This window comes from Mandrillus leucophaeus, unplaced genomic scaffold (assembly GCF_000951045.1).
Source record: "Mandrillus leucophaeus isolate KB7577 unplaced genomic scaffold, Mleu.le_1.0 Scaffold247, whole genome shotgun sequence".
NCBI classification, from domain to species: Eukaryota; Metazoa; Chordata; class Mammalia; order Primates; family Cercopithecidae; genus Mandrillus; species Mandrillus leucophaeus.
In genome coordinates, this window is record NW_012102554.1 from 1,796,784 (window position 1) to 1,811,593 (window position 14,810).

At 45.2% G+C, this 14,810-nt stretch overlaps 1 protein-coding gene and 1 long non-coding RNA gene across 4 annotated transcripts in view; one reads left to right on the forward strand and one right to left on the reverse strand.

The window, feature by feature from the left end:
- Positions 1 to 14,810, forward strand: part of LIPC (lipase, hepatic) — a 162,557-nt gene that overhangs the window by 14,226 nt on the left and 133,521 nt on the right. The window contains exon 2 of one of the 3 annotated variants that reach the window (XM_011983177.1): positions 6,578 to 6,705. In XM_011983177.1, the coding sequence (XP_011838567.1) occupies positions 6,618 to 6,705 (88 nt within the window). In that variant the 5' untranslated portion in view covers positions 6,578 to 6,617. Of the gene's footprint in view, positions 1 to 6,382; positions 6,706 to 14,810 lie in introns of those variants that run through there. The other 2 variants (XM_011983178.1, XM_011983179.1) reach the window with 2 other exon arrangements.
- LOC105541904 overlaps positions 9,496 to 14,810 on the reverse strand; it is a 67,610-nt gene continuing 62,295 nt past the window's right edge. Inside the window, exon 3 of the long non-coding RNA XR_001006396.1 lies at positions 9,496 to 11,514. This is a non-coding gene — a long non-coding RNA (uncharacterized LOC105541904). The remainder of the gene's footprint in view (positions 11,515 to 14,810) is intronic.

Sequence of the window (14,810 nt, forward strand, 5' to 3'; positions counted from 1 at the left end):
AGTCAGTGACCCCATAAAAACTTGGTCATTCTCCTCATGGCAGCCTGGCCCCAAGCAGGAGTAAAAGAGGATAGAGTCATTTTCCTATAACATGATCCAAGGAAATTCATTTCATCTTGGAAGTGGACTAGGCTGATGTGCAGAGAAGCCTGATTCAGTCCCAGAGAAAGCCAGATATACAGCGATTAAGGATTTGTGGTTGTTAAGATCCCCTGACTTCTCCTCTCTCTGCCTTTTACTGGTGAGATGTAGTTTGGTACCTGTTCCTAACCTCTTAAATCTCAACTGCAAAATTAGGGAAATAACAGTGACAAATTATATTGTTTCCAGAATTATTTTATTAGAACACCAACAAAAGCCTGCGTTTCTCAGGTAAGATATCCCAGTTCCTGAAGACGAAAAGAAGAAAACCTGATTCTGGGTATAAAATTCTGTTTCTGTCATCAGTGAACTTCACCTTGGTCCCCTGGCCTCTTCCTCTTGGGATCTGCTTGCTTTATCCTTGTAAAATGTCTGTTTCTTCTCTCCTAATTAACTTTCTTATCATCATGACACTAAAGAAAAAGGTCATTCTCAGGTCATCAAATGCCAGTCTCTTGAAATCTTTATTTATTCAAGAAACTCTGCAAATTAAAAGAGAGCAAGAACTGGGCAATGTTTAAAAACCTAATTATAAAACTATTATTACTTTAGATCAAGGATTGCAGACCAGAGTGCAGCGTCACCTAAAATAGAAAGTCTTTAAAGAATTGCAAAGGGAAGAGGCCGGGCATGGTGGCTCATGCCTGTAATCCCAGCATTTTGAGAGGCCAAGGAAGGCAGATCACTTGAGGTCAGGAGTTCTAGACCAGCCTGGCCAACATGGTGAAATCCCCTCTCTACTAAAAATACAAAAAAAAAAAAAAAATAGCCTAGTGTAGTGGCACACGCCTCTAATCCCAGCTACTAGGGAGGCTGAGGCATGAGAATCGCTTGAACCCAGGAGGCAGAGGTTGCAGTGAGCCAGAATCATGCCATTGCACTCCAGCCTGGGTGACATAGCAAGATTTCATCTCAAAAAAAAAAGAATTGCAAAGGAAGAAGCCAAAGGGCTCTACTAACATGCACCATGCTGATCGCTCCATTGGAGGCTCCAAACTCTAAGAGGCTCAGGCTTACCTCCTCTTCAGCTAATAGGAAATGAAGAGGCCTCAAGAAACTGCTGGGCTTCCTTGGGCATGGAAATGACCAAAGATGCTATGAATGGATCTACTGACTGTTCAGATGCATGGCTGGAGTCAAGCACATGACAGTCAGGTCTTGCAGCCCTGGGAGCCATTCTGTCTCTCCAAGGCAGAGGCTTCACCCATTTTTTGACAACACATCTTTATAAGTATTTTTTTTAATTTGAGGACTCTCCCCAATATCTATTTATTTGTTTAGAAATAATATAGCACTAGTATATTCCATAGTACCATGTGCAAATTACATAGGACTTATATACTATAAACATTATACATGCACACACATGAACTTCTAAGGAAATACAAAGAAAAATCTGAAAGGTCTATATTATTTTCTTGTTGTGCCCCAATAGATCTCTCAGGCACCATTCTGAGGCAATGGTTCTCAAACTTTGTGTGACCAAGAATTACCTGGAGAACTTTTTGAAATGAAGGTTCTCTAGGCCTTGACCCTGGTGTTGATTCCATTACTCAGTATTCCTGGGATGGGCCCATAAGTTGTCCTTTGTCTGAGCTCCCCAGCTGACTCTTATTCTGATGCTCAATTGGATTTTGGAGCCACTGATCCAGACCCTTGTGTTTTCCTGCCCCCTACATTTTTTGCTACAATTATATCACTGTGGTCTTATCGTTATCCACCTCCTGGACACCCTCATGATCCCCTCAGTGAATTTAAACATTAAAAAAAAAAAATAATATCAGCTACCATTAATTATTTCCTGTGGCCTAGGATTGCTGAGGGTTTCACATGCATTGCCTCACTTAATCAGACTAGGGAGGCATTATTAGTCCCATTATACAGATGAAGACAACTAAAGCTCAGTCACAATGTCTTATCCAAGTTCACTCAGCTAATAAGTACAAGAGATAGATCAGGAATTTGAGCCTGTATCTGTCGGATTCCCAAGGCTGGACTCTTTTTTTTTTTTTTTCTTTTAGCGATAGGGTCTCACTCTGTCACCCAGGCTGGAATACAGTGGTGTGATCATAGCTCACTGCAGCCTCCACCTCCTGGGTTCAAGCAATCTCCCTGCCTCAGCCTCCCAAGTACCTAGGACTACAGGTGTGTGCCACCACACAAGGCTAATTTTTTGGTTTTTATGTTTATGTAGATAGGGTCTTGCTATGTTAGCCAGGCTAGTCTCAAACTCCTGGCCTCAAGTGATCCTCCTGCCTCAGCCTCCCAAAGCATTGGGATTTCAGGTGTGAGCCACTGCCCACTGCACCCAGCCTCAAAGCATGGACTCTTGACTGCTAAGTATATTGCCCACAAAATAGGTCATTATAATTTATTGACCCTCTACTATGAACCAGGCACTTGGCTGGATACCTTACACACAAATCTCTAATATTCATAGCATACCTCTGTTTGTAGAGGTATTAATTTCAGTCCACAGATTCTGATGTGCAATAAATTTCTCTATTCTCTGTAACCCATCTAAATTCCTCACCCCCAACCCCTATTTTCAGGCCTTCTGGATTTCTTCTTCCCACCCCACCCCCAACCCTAGTAGTTATGCCATAGTTCTGGACCAACACCATAGCCAGGCATGGGGTGAGGGGAGTGTGACCTAGTCCTCCGTCATCGGTCCACATTGGTGGCCACTGAGGGGTCCATCCTCCCATCAACATGACCTGCTGGCCCCAGACACTCACTGCTCTCCTGCCCTACATCAAGCCAGGTGTATCTTTTGCCCATCTGCCAACACAGCCATTTCCTCTCTAGGTTCCTCTCTTCCAGCAGGATTTCTGGGAAGCAAGGGACTGTCCCCTCTGCTCTCAGACCCATAGACAAACCTCCCCCTTCCACACCACCTGCAAAGCCCAAAAGACTGTCTTTCTAGTGATAGAAAGGTGAGGGGTTCCTTCTTCCTTCATATACTTTCAAGATATTTTAGCCTTTTGCTTTTCTTTGTTGGCTAGAATTCACCTGCCCACACTTTGGGAGGTCAAGGCAGGAGGATCACTTGAGCCCAGGAGTTTATGATCAGCCTGGACAACACAGGAAGACCCTGTCTCCAAAAATAAAATAAAATAAAATAAAATAAATAAAATTCACTTGCCCTAAGTTCCTATATTTTTGGAAGAAAAAAGATTTGTAAACTTCTCTCTACTTTGCCCCTCTTAAGTGGAAGGGAGACAGTTTGGGAGAAAAATAAGTTGATATCTCAAAATATTATCACAGACACATGTTGTCCCCATTTTATAGGTGAGGAGATTGAACTCATTAAGGTTATATAATATTATACACAGCAAGTAGATAGGCCCGCAGCTCAGGAAACCTCATACTCTGTGAAGTCCTCCCCTCTTCCCTCCCAGTAGCCTCCATGGTCAGCTTCAAGAAAACGCAACAGAGCTTGGGCATTAAAACCACCACTGGAAGTTTGGATCTGGTGATGGGCAGGCTGGAAGAGCTTAGGTAGAGGTGAAAGCAGACACCACCCCGAAAGGGGACAGGTACCCACTCCTCCTTGTCATTTTCCAGGAGAGCCTCATAGAGTTTGAGTTGGCATGAGATGATGTTAGAGGAATGTTGGGTGGTGCAAGTAAAGGAACTACAACAGCTAGAAACGATGTTGAAGGCTTCTTCCCATGTAGAAAGTGTTCTTACCATGCAGAAAGTGGTAAGAAAGTGTACTCTGCAGAAATGTGGGGGGCGGGTGGGGGCACAGGGTTGGTATTTCAGAGGCACTTGGATTCAGTGGTGTCTTTTGAAGAGTTTATGTCCAGAATAAAATGGGGAGTGGGAGTGGTTACTGTCAGTACCCAGAGGAGAGGAGATGAGGGTGGGCACAGGGGAGAGGAGCCCGAGATGGGTAGTCAGTTGGTTTTCCACGCCAGCTTTATAGGAAAAAAAAGTGGAACTTTCAGATTCTGCTTAACTGTGCAGGAGCCAGCCAAGTACCCAGGGCAGAAGTCCTTGCTCAGAAATTGTATATCTGATGGGCGCGGTGGCTCACACCTGTAATCCCAGCACTTTGGGAGGTCGAGGCGGATAGATCACAAGGTCAGGAGCTAGAGGCCAGCCTGACCAACATGGTAAAACCCCGTCTCTACTAAAAAAACAAAAATTAGCCAGGTGTGGTGGTACGTATCAGCAGTCCCAACTACTCTAAAGGCTAAGGCACTAGAATCGCTTGAACCTGGGAGGCGGAGGTTGCAGTCAGCCGAGATTGCGCCACTGCACTCCAGCCTGGGTGACAGAGCAAGACTCCGTCTCAAAAAAGAAAGAAAGAAAGAAAGAAAAGAAAAGAAAATTGTTTATGTGACGGGATGGTCCGCAAGCTGCAGGGCTTGGGAGGAAGGTACAGTCATAGGACAGAACACAGCTTTAGACTGGGTCAAGATCGTCCAAGTCTGCTGGTGGCTTCAGAAGACCCTTTGAATGAGGCTCGTCCAGGCAATAATTACCATGTTATCTAATTTTGCCCACTTAACATTTCCACTTGGATATCTAAGAGCCATCTCAAAGCCCCACATGGCCAAGGCTGAATCTCTAATCTTCCCCCACCAGACCTGCTTCACTCACAGCTTTCCCTTCTTAGCTGACAGCAACCCCATTAATCTACTCGTTCAAGCTGAAAACCCAGAAGTCATCCTCAACTCCTCTCTGTCTCCCACATCTTGTAACTCAGCAGTCAGAAAATCCTGTGGGCTCTACCTTCCAAATATATCAGCATCCATCCACCACTCCCCAGTTGCCCTGTTACCATGCTGGGCCAAGCCACCATCACCTCTCACTGTGTCACTGTAATAGCCTCCTAACAGATCTCCCCACTGCACCCTGGCTCAAACCAGAGTGATCTTTTAAAACTATAGTACAAATCATATCACCCTTCTGCTCAGAGTCGCCCCCGCTGTATGTCACTATAAAAATCAAAGTCCTTACAATGTCTCCCCATTCATTGGCCTCCTTACTATTCCTGGAGCACGCCAGGCATACTCCTACCTCAGGACCTTCACACGGACTGCCCATAGCTCTCCTCCCCAAGATGTCCACAGGGGCAACTCCCTCACTTCCTTCAAACCTTTGCTCAAAGTTTAACTTTCCAATGCAATTCACTCTAATCACTCCGCTTAAAATCCCCACCTTCTTCTCTCCAACCCCATGCTTTTCTTGGGGTGATTCTCATTGCATTCTACCAGTCTACATAAATCTTTTTTTTTTTTTTTTGAGACAGAGTCTCTCTATGTCGCCCAGGCTGGAGTGCAGTGGCGTGATCTCAGCTCACTGCAAACTCTGCCTCCCGGGTTCAAGCGATTCTCCTGCCTCAGCTTCCTGAGTAGCTGGGATTACAGGCACATACCTCCATGCCCAGCTAACGTTTGTATTTTTAGTAGAGATGGGGTGTCACCATGTTGGTCAGGCTGGTCTCGAACTCCTGACTTTGTGATCCGCCCGCCTCAGCCTCCCAAAGAGCTGAGATTACAGGAGTGAGCCACTGCACCAGGCCCTGAATCTCTTCTTTATTATGTCTTTATCCAACTCCTCCCACTTCCACTGATACATAAGGACTTGTATATCCCACATGCCTACAACAGGGCTTGGCACATAGCAGTCATGCCAAAATAAAAAAATGTTGAACAAATGAAGAAAGTTAAAATAAAACTAGAGGCCCAAAAATATCACAAAAGCCACCTATGGTAGCCTTTTCCCCACCTGATTTTGCTGAGTGGCCTTACTTTTCGTCCTCTACACAGCTGGAACATTAACAAACACAGAGGCGGAAGAAGTGTGTTTGCTCTAGGATCACCTCTCAATGAGTCACTTGGCAAGGGCATCTTTGCTTCCCCATCAACTCCTTTTGACATGAGGGTGAAGGGTTTTCTGTCCCTTTCAGTTGTAGAAACGTTGCCCCCCGACGCTTTGACCACAAGCATCACCAGTTTCACTGAACCCAACAGAAATTTGGACCCTCTGGGGGCTCTCGGCATGGCAGGGCCCTTGCTTTTCCTTTGGGCTTAGCCTGCCATTTGAAACACCACTTTCCTGAGCCAGCATCCCCCTTGCAGCACTGTCACAGGGAGGCTTAGGAAGCCACGTGGAAGCCACCTACCCCGACCTTTGGCAGAATTTCCAAACACAACACAGTAGCTTTAAATTGATTAATTTGGAACTCTGACCTTGGACCCAAAAGGTAAGAATACATAACAAGGTATTTTATTCTCAAAACGTGTCAGGATAAGAAGCACTTCTGTAAATCGACCTTTTTAAAATAGATATAATTAGATTTGCGGTTGGGGGCAGTAAGGAAAGTGTCTGAACAGTGGATAACATGTTGAGAGGTTAATTATTAATGGGCAGTCTTCCCTAACAAAGTATCTAATAGGCATTCTGGTCTCTTTGGCTTCAGAAATTAGCAAGAAAGCCTGGACCCCGGGTGAAACGGAGAAATGGACATAAGTCCCCAGTGTTTCTCCATTCTCTTGGTTTTATGCATCTTTATCCAATCAAGTGCCCATGGACAAAGCCTGAAACCAGGTAAGAGCCTGACTTTTCTCCAGAGATGGGCATGAACTTTTCTTTTTAAAATGTGTGTCACAAAGAATCCAGGGGTTTCTGACTGGATGGGACAGAGCTTGCATTCAGAGCATGCCAGGTGGTTCTACACATGACCTCACAGGTTCACAGGGACACGTAGCCATTTGTAAGCAGAAATTAAATTTTAGAAAAGCATCCTAGGATTAAAAGTCTTCTAAGAGCGCCTGCAGCTAGCAGTGAAGTCTCTTGCATATCTGATATGGAAACAGTCACGCTAAAAGTTATTCAGTGGCGAATGATCTGAGAGCGATTCAGACCTTCCTGAGAGTTAATGTGGCATCTAATTTGCAACCAGGGAGCCAGGCTTGCAATGAAATGCTCTGTCGTGTTGGGGTTGTCTAATTGCCTGGCTCTCTCAGAAGAGAGGGGAGTTTATGAGAGTTCTATTTCTAGTCAGGTCTAAAGTAGAGATATCATTGCACAATTTCTAGATTTTGTTTTTCTGCCAAAGTTTTAGTCTGAGACTGAAGAATCCAACAGCAGTCCTGCCTGTTTTGTTTGTAAATTCACAGACTAGATTGACGGCCAAAGACAGATCAAATGCCTGATCAGGCAGGTAGAATGGAGCCCAGATTCCAGGCTAACCAGTGGACCAATAAATGATGGATCAGTTAATTGAACAATTTGGCCAAACTGGACAGGTGTTTGGGACTTCGTTTTGGTACTGGTTACTGGTCAGGAGCCAGTAACGCTAAGGTAGAGTCTTAGATTTTTCTTTTCTCTGAGACTAGGCTTGGAGGGAGCTCCAACAACTTTGAGAATTAGAAATTCACTAACAGGGGATGTATCTAAAAATTTCAGAAACTTTTTACCCTTTAAGGAAAACGTCGTTCCTTTGTATTTGACCATAATTTTAGTTCATAGGTCAGTTAATAGCTGAGTAGTAGTATTAATTATTGCCATTCACTAAGTATTTTCTGTGCCAAGCACTATACTATTTTTGATACATCATCTCATTTGTAAAGGCACATCCAAAAATGACCCTTACATAATAATTTAGAGCCATACAGGTAAAATTGCTGGTAATCTTTATTCCCTTGGTTCACAATGATTTTGCTCAACAGCCTTTCCTGCCCTCTGCCCCAGAATGTTGTATTTGTTTGTTTACTTTTTATTGACGTTTATAACACACTTCTAGAAAAAGGCCTATAACATAAATCCTCCATGAATTCTCACAAACTGAACCAGTATCCCCAAAGCCTTCCTTGTGTGCCCCTTGAGACTTAACATATATGATTTTTCCTTTGGGGAGATTTTTCACTAAGAGAAACACGTCAGTTGCTCTTTTGCGCCCGGCTTCTTTCGTTCAGCATTACGTTTGTGAAAGTCAACCATGCAGTTTCGTGGAGTTGAGGCTCATTCATTCTCACTGCTGTAGCATGCCACTGTGGGACCACACCACACTTCGCTTATTCATTCTACTGTCGATTGGTCAGGGCTGCTTTTGCAATGGAGCCATGGGAATTGGAAGCTGTGAATGCTGAGGTTGAGGTTGAAGGGTGGGATGGCGTCCCCCAAGCTTCTGGGTATTGTCCAGATTTTCCTTGACCAATCTCATTGTCCTGGTCAGCCTGCTTCTTTCCCCAGGGCCTGGTTTGTGCAAATGCTGAGGGAAGTGATTACTATTAGCAAGAGGGTTCCTCAGGAAAGAGGATGCGAGTCAGGAGGCCTCTGGTTCTCTTGGAAGCAGAATCTCTTGGCAGAATTCTTTCTGCAGTGAGTGAACCCAATCTGTGTGCATGTGGCTGGTGTGAAGTCTTTCTGAGGAAACTGCAGGGAAGCCAGTGTCCTGTGGCGGAGCCCTTGTCAGGCGCGTTTCTACACCAATGGTTCTCAACAGAGGCAATTTTGCCCTCCAGGGCACACTTGGCAATGTCTGGAGACATTTTTGGTTGTTAAGACCAGGGAGAGAGTGCTTCCTTCCCAGCATCTAGTGGGTAGAGGCCAGGGATGCTGCTTCACATCCCACAATGCACAGGACAGCCCTCACAACAGTGAATTATCTGGCCCAAAATGTTATTAGTGCAGAGGCTGAGAAACCATGATCTACGCCAAGCTTCAACTGTCACTCATCGAACACCAGGCAGTACTCCCTCAAGGACCCTTGCTCTTTAGCCCCTCCTCCCAGCCTACTTCTTTTGAGTATTTATTATTAATGACATCTTACTAATGGAGTCACTAATGTGCTGTGCACCCAGCATGTGCCAGGCACTCCACGGACATTTTATCTCATCCTCACCATATGGTTGAGTAAGCTGGCAGTTAAGTGCCTCGCCGGCGGTCGCATAGCTGGTCAGGGCAGAGCAGGGAGAGGTACCCGTAGCCTCAATCTGTCTACTGAGGCCGCAGTGCTCTCTGTCGAGCCCACACCCAGTGATTTGACAGCCAGAGGCTTCTAGAAAAGCATTCTGCTCTGTTCCTCTCACAGAGAGGCAGATTCAGACAGTTGTTCCTTCCCTTCAGCACTAAAGGGGACTGGACAGAGTGAGCTGCTTGAAGCCCCCATGGCACATCACACTTACGCCCAGCCCCCACTGCCTGAGACCCAGGTTCCCCAGCCACTGTTGCCATGAGAGTCAACGCTGCTCCAAAGAGCAACTGCTGCTCCTAGACCCTGGCAAACCCCACCTTCAGGTACTTGGCCCACTATCAACAGGTGCCTTCTCCCTCCCCTCCACCCCAGCCTCAGCTTCCAAATCCTAGGAGCAGCTGAAAGCCACCAATTTAGTCAGTCCCTCATGAATGTCACAAGCATACATGAGCGCCTGCCATACGTGAGGCAGAGCCTGAGTACAACTCACACACTCTGTTCATACACCTTTCCTCTCTTAAAAAGCATTGAGGACCCCAAACAGTGTTTATTATGTGAGACATCAATATTTACTTCATTAGAAATGAAAACTGAGAAATCTTTAAAATCTGTTAACAGTTTTTAAAATAATAGTAAACCCTTGCATGTTAACACATAAAATGTAATTTTATGAAAAATAACTTGTATTTTCCAAATAATTTTAAATGGGGCAGAAGAGTGACATTGTTTTACAAAGAAATGTTGCAAATTTCTCTAGTATCTGGCTTCACAAGACAGCTGGATTCTCTTACCTGTTTCTGTACTCAGTCTGTTGTGATGTGTTGCTTTGTTTGAAATGTAGGAAGAAAATCTGGCCTGCCATAGAGGAAAAGGGAGGACATCCTAAGGCGATCTCCCTGGGGCCTTGGCCTGCAAACTGCTGCACTTGTGCAGTGGGCACGGTACAGCAGGGGGCTGCACAGCCATCCCTGCCTTGCAGGAATTTACGGCCAAATGGGTTAGGAGTGGGGTGGGGTGGGAATAGGGGGCCATGGGACTGGGTGGAGGGAGGATGTGCCAGCAATAAAAGGGCAACTGTCCGCGGAGAATTTAAATACAAATATAACCAAAAACTGATCTGCCTGTCATTATCACAATTCTAAAGAATGTCGGCCAGGCGCCGTGGTTCACGCCTGTAATCCCTGCATTTTGGGAGGCCGAGGTGGGAGGATCACCTGAGGTTAGGAGTTTGAAACCAGCCTGGCCAACATGGTAAAACACCATCTCTACTAAAAATACAAAACATTAGCCAGGCGTGGTGGTGGGCGCCCATAATCCCAGCTACTTGGTAGCTTGAGGGAGGAGAATTGCTTGAACCCGGGAGGCAGAGGTTGCAGTGAGCCGAGATTGCGCCGTTGCACTATAGCCTGGGCAACAAAGCGAAACTCCGTCCCCCCAAAAAAAAAAGAATATCAGCGATAAAGGCAAAGCTCTTTCCAGAAAAAAGTGGTTTTATGGCCTAAGTTCTAAACAATCTCTGTGGTTTCTGTTGGGTTTTATGTAATAAGTATATGTAAGCTTCAAATTCATCACATTTTTATTATTTATCCTTTCATAAATATTGTTTCCTACATTGACATTAATTTGGAGAACTCCCAGTTATGCACTTGGCCCCAACATGCACAGATTCAGGGGCATGTTCTTGTTGCAAGGGTAAGTGTGCAATGGGTCAGATCCTTTGACGTCCTTATGTCTCCAGCCTCAGTGGCACTTATTACCTGCTCCTGCATGTAAACAGTAGATTCGAAATAAAAAGTGTCAGCGTAGTGGCTGTACAAACAAAAAACCAGAACTTGAATTACTTCAATTTTGTCATCCTAGGTGACCCCTTTAAGCTTCTCATATGTGTTTAAAATTTAAAGCAATAAAACAGATTGTGAACGATGAGGTGTAACATCTTGTTTGGTAAGTAAAAATTTGGACTCATACACAAAATATTTTTACTGTATTTGAGTATCTTTTAAAATATATTTGTCTTTTTAAAAATTGTTCACTGCTTTATAACTGAAGAACAAATCGAGAAAGTCATGATGATTGCTGATTTTTACATAAATATTACTGAAAATGCTTTTGTCTTACAGAGCAGAGGGTCATTAAAATGATCTGTTCTGTGTGTCAAATACATGAGGTATACCACTGAGTAATGTACGTAAATGTTATCAGCTAGAACATGGCATGTGATGAGGACCATGAGAGAGGAATGAGTAGAAAGGCAGAGTTTACTTCCAAGTGGAGGGAGGAAGTCTTCTGGGAGGAGGTGGCATTTGAGTAGGGTGTTGAAGGATGGTAGTATCCGGACAGAAGAGAATGAGGCTTTCCTTGTACAATAGCAGAGGTACACAGCTGATAAAGTACATGGGCTTTTCAAGCCCAAAAATACCTTTCAAAAAATAGACCATCTAGGAAGAAAAAGAAAAAAAAAATCCCATAGAACGGTGTTGATAGCAACACTGGTTAAACTGCAACAAACTGGAAACAAGTTGAATGCCCAAGCACAAACCATTGAAGTCGGAGACTCCAGCTATTGCTAAGTCCAACTTCAAACAGGCATTGCTTTGAATACCTACTGCTAAAAGGCACAGAAACTTTTGGGGGCAATACTGATGAAGTTCAGAATTAAAAGCTTATTGCTGGCCCCTAGGCACTCACGGTTTAACACCAGCAATCTTAGCACAGGGGATGCATTTCCAAGAGTCCTCAGCCTTCTGAGATGGTGCCCAAGGCTGTGTGTATGTGCATTTTGAGTGGGGGCAGGGGTCATAACTTTCAGCAAATTATCAAAGGGACCTGTGACCTCTGAAAAAGTTTAGTAACAACTGGTCTTGTAGCTTTGAAAAACAAGGATAAGCAAATTGTATATGCAATAATATAGGGGGAAAAAACAGGACTTAAGAATCCACATGTTCAATCATAATTATGAAAAAACTGTAGACATGTGCTGTATATTGCCAGAGATTCTAAGTGTATTTAAAGATATATAAAGGGTTTTAAGGCTTTGGAGGATTTTAAGTACTTAAATGTACAAGAAAAATAAAATAAAAAGGCCCTCATCAGCTACAGTTAGATTGGTCATCCCAAGACGAACCCTGGGAAAGGGATTTTCCACTATCCTTCCGACCTGCCACCTGCACCCAACTTTGCAGGTTCAGCCACACTCATAATCACTACCCCAGCAGGGTCTGTCAGATTTCTGACAGGCCTCCACAATTACACAGAATGTCACCCATGACTAGTATTTGAGATACAGTCCAAAGATGAAAGTCATTCTTCCAAGAGTGCACGTAGTTCTGGAATCAGCAGAGGGCCAGCTCCCAGCATTCCTGGGAAATTCTATTTTTCCCATGCAAGAGACCCTCCCATCCACGGCCAGCCTTCCTAGCCCTACAGCTGAGCATGTCTGTGGTCCTGCTGAAAGGCCCACCCTGGAGAGGCGGGGGACAGCAGCCTGTCCTCCACTCTGCTTGCCTCTCACAGGGATCCAGGACTGGAACCCATATTCTTTCATTCCGAGTTGGAGAGAAAACTACAGGACTGACGGTTGAAGGCATGGGGTCCGTAAGCTGACCCGAAAACATGAATCACCAAATAAGTGCGCAGCCAAAAGCCAAGAGAATCCAGTACCTGGCTTCCCATGATGGCCCTCCCCCTGCCCTCCTCTCCACATCAGCTGCCACAGTGCTGTGGGCATGCTGGGTCATTGCAGGTGGCACAGCAGGGAGAGAGGCAGAGAGAGGCTGGGCACTGAGACAGGCCAGAACAGTCCCCATTTCATGAGGGGAATGTCACCACCTGGGCCTCAGCCTAGGTGTCCCTGACAGCCATGGGCTCCACACAGAACAGAGGTCACAACGATTCTCACATCCAGGAAGGTGCTGTGCGCTGGCCCCCAGGAGGGTCACCAGTTTTGAGCTGGGCGCTCTCACCTGGGAATTGGGGTCCAGCCCACTAGGGAAAAGGACTGACTAGGGGCCAATAGGACCCTCCAGATCCCTGCCCAACAGGCTGGACTTCAGTCCCAAGGTGATACCTAGAACAAGGGGGCCAAGCCTAGTCTGTCCCGCAGCAGGTGGAGGAGCCGTGGTAAGAAAGGCAGTCGGGTCTTACATTCAGGTACCTACTTGGGGTGAGAGACCAAGTCCAGTCACTCCAGCCTTGGAGGAGTCAGGGCGCCCACCTGGCTTTCCCGCAGAAGGTGCTATTCCTAAACATGGTCACAAAGTAGCGCAGTGACATCTCAGCTGCTTCCGGGTTCCGGGAGAGGGTTTCCGGCTCGGGAGAATGGAGCTTCTGGGTGACCGGAAGATGGGGCTGTGGGCCAACTTCCCTTTCCTCCCCACTTAGGGCTCTATTTCCAGAAGCATTCTTCATTTCATTTTTTCCCCAGTGGGGCTTGGCTAGGGGTGGGGAGGCAGGGGAAAAAAGTGAAGAGAATGAAATGCATGGAATGCAGGTGGAAGCCTGTTTGTCTACAGCATTTTCACCTCCACACGTGCAGGTTCATAGTTAGGGCCTGGTGAAGTCAGTTCTGGCACGGCTCGCCAGTGGACGGTCAGTGGCCCTTAAAAATAGTTCTTAGGAAGATGTATAGGTGGCGACGCTGAGTAGTGTTTATGTTCCAACACGAAAAGCAGGCCTCATTGTGTGTGTCCTGTGATTACAACTGTGTGAAAATACATGTGTTTGAGAAAAAATGCTGGGAGAAAATCCATGAAAATGTTTATACGTCCGTTGAGTTTGTATCTAAACTTTTATATCTTTCCCTCTTTATGTAATGTTATAGTATGTATATGGCATATTGACTTTCATGATTTAAATACTCAGAAAATAAAGTTACTACGAAATGATAAAATAAAGGGGTTTGACTAGATCAGTGGTCCTGGAACTATAGTGGGCATCGAAGCACCTGAAAGGCTGCTTTTTCTATTTGTTTGTTTTTCCCGAGACGGAGTCTTGCTCTGTCGCCCAGGCTAGAGTGCAGTGGCGTGATCTCAGCTCCCTGCAACCTCTGCATCCCAGGTTCATGCAATTCTCCTGCCTCAACCTCCAGAGTAGCCAGGATTATAGGCGCACGCCACCATACCTGGCTATTTTTTGTATTTTTTATAGAGACAGGGTTTCACCGTGTTGGCCAGCTGGTCTCGAACTCTTGATCTCGTGATCTGCCTTCCTCAGCCTCCAAAAGTCCTGGGATTACACGTATGAGCCACTGCCCCGGGCCAGGGCTTATTAAAATAAGATTCTGGGGCCCTAACTACAGAGTTGCTAATTCAGTGAGCCTGGGGTAGACTTGGATATTTGCGTTTCTCATCAGTTCCCAAATGCTGCTGCTGGTGTAGGGACCACAGAGAACCACTAGAAAAAAAACAAAAGAACCAAGACTTGAACCCAGGTTACTGACTTCCAGGCTAGGGTGCTTCCTACAGAAACAACATGAGGCTACATGGCAAACTTCATTTCTAACTCTCTAGGGTTGAAGGGGTGACAATCAACATCTATTGCTCCCAGATACTGACCTCTTCCCCAGTAACTACAACCCCAATAATATTTAAAACCCCAAGATATTTGTGAAAATGTATTCATCCAAAATAAAATATCTACATGCTAAAAAGAAAGCAGTCCTTGAAATGAAGAAAAATTCCCAAGCTGAGCATTACTTGTAATTGGTAGAAAAATAATCATTGCAAAAGCTAATTAA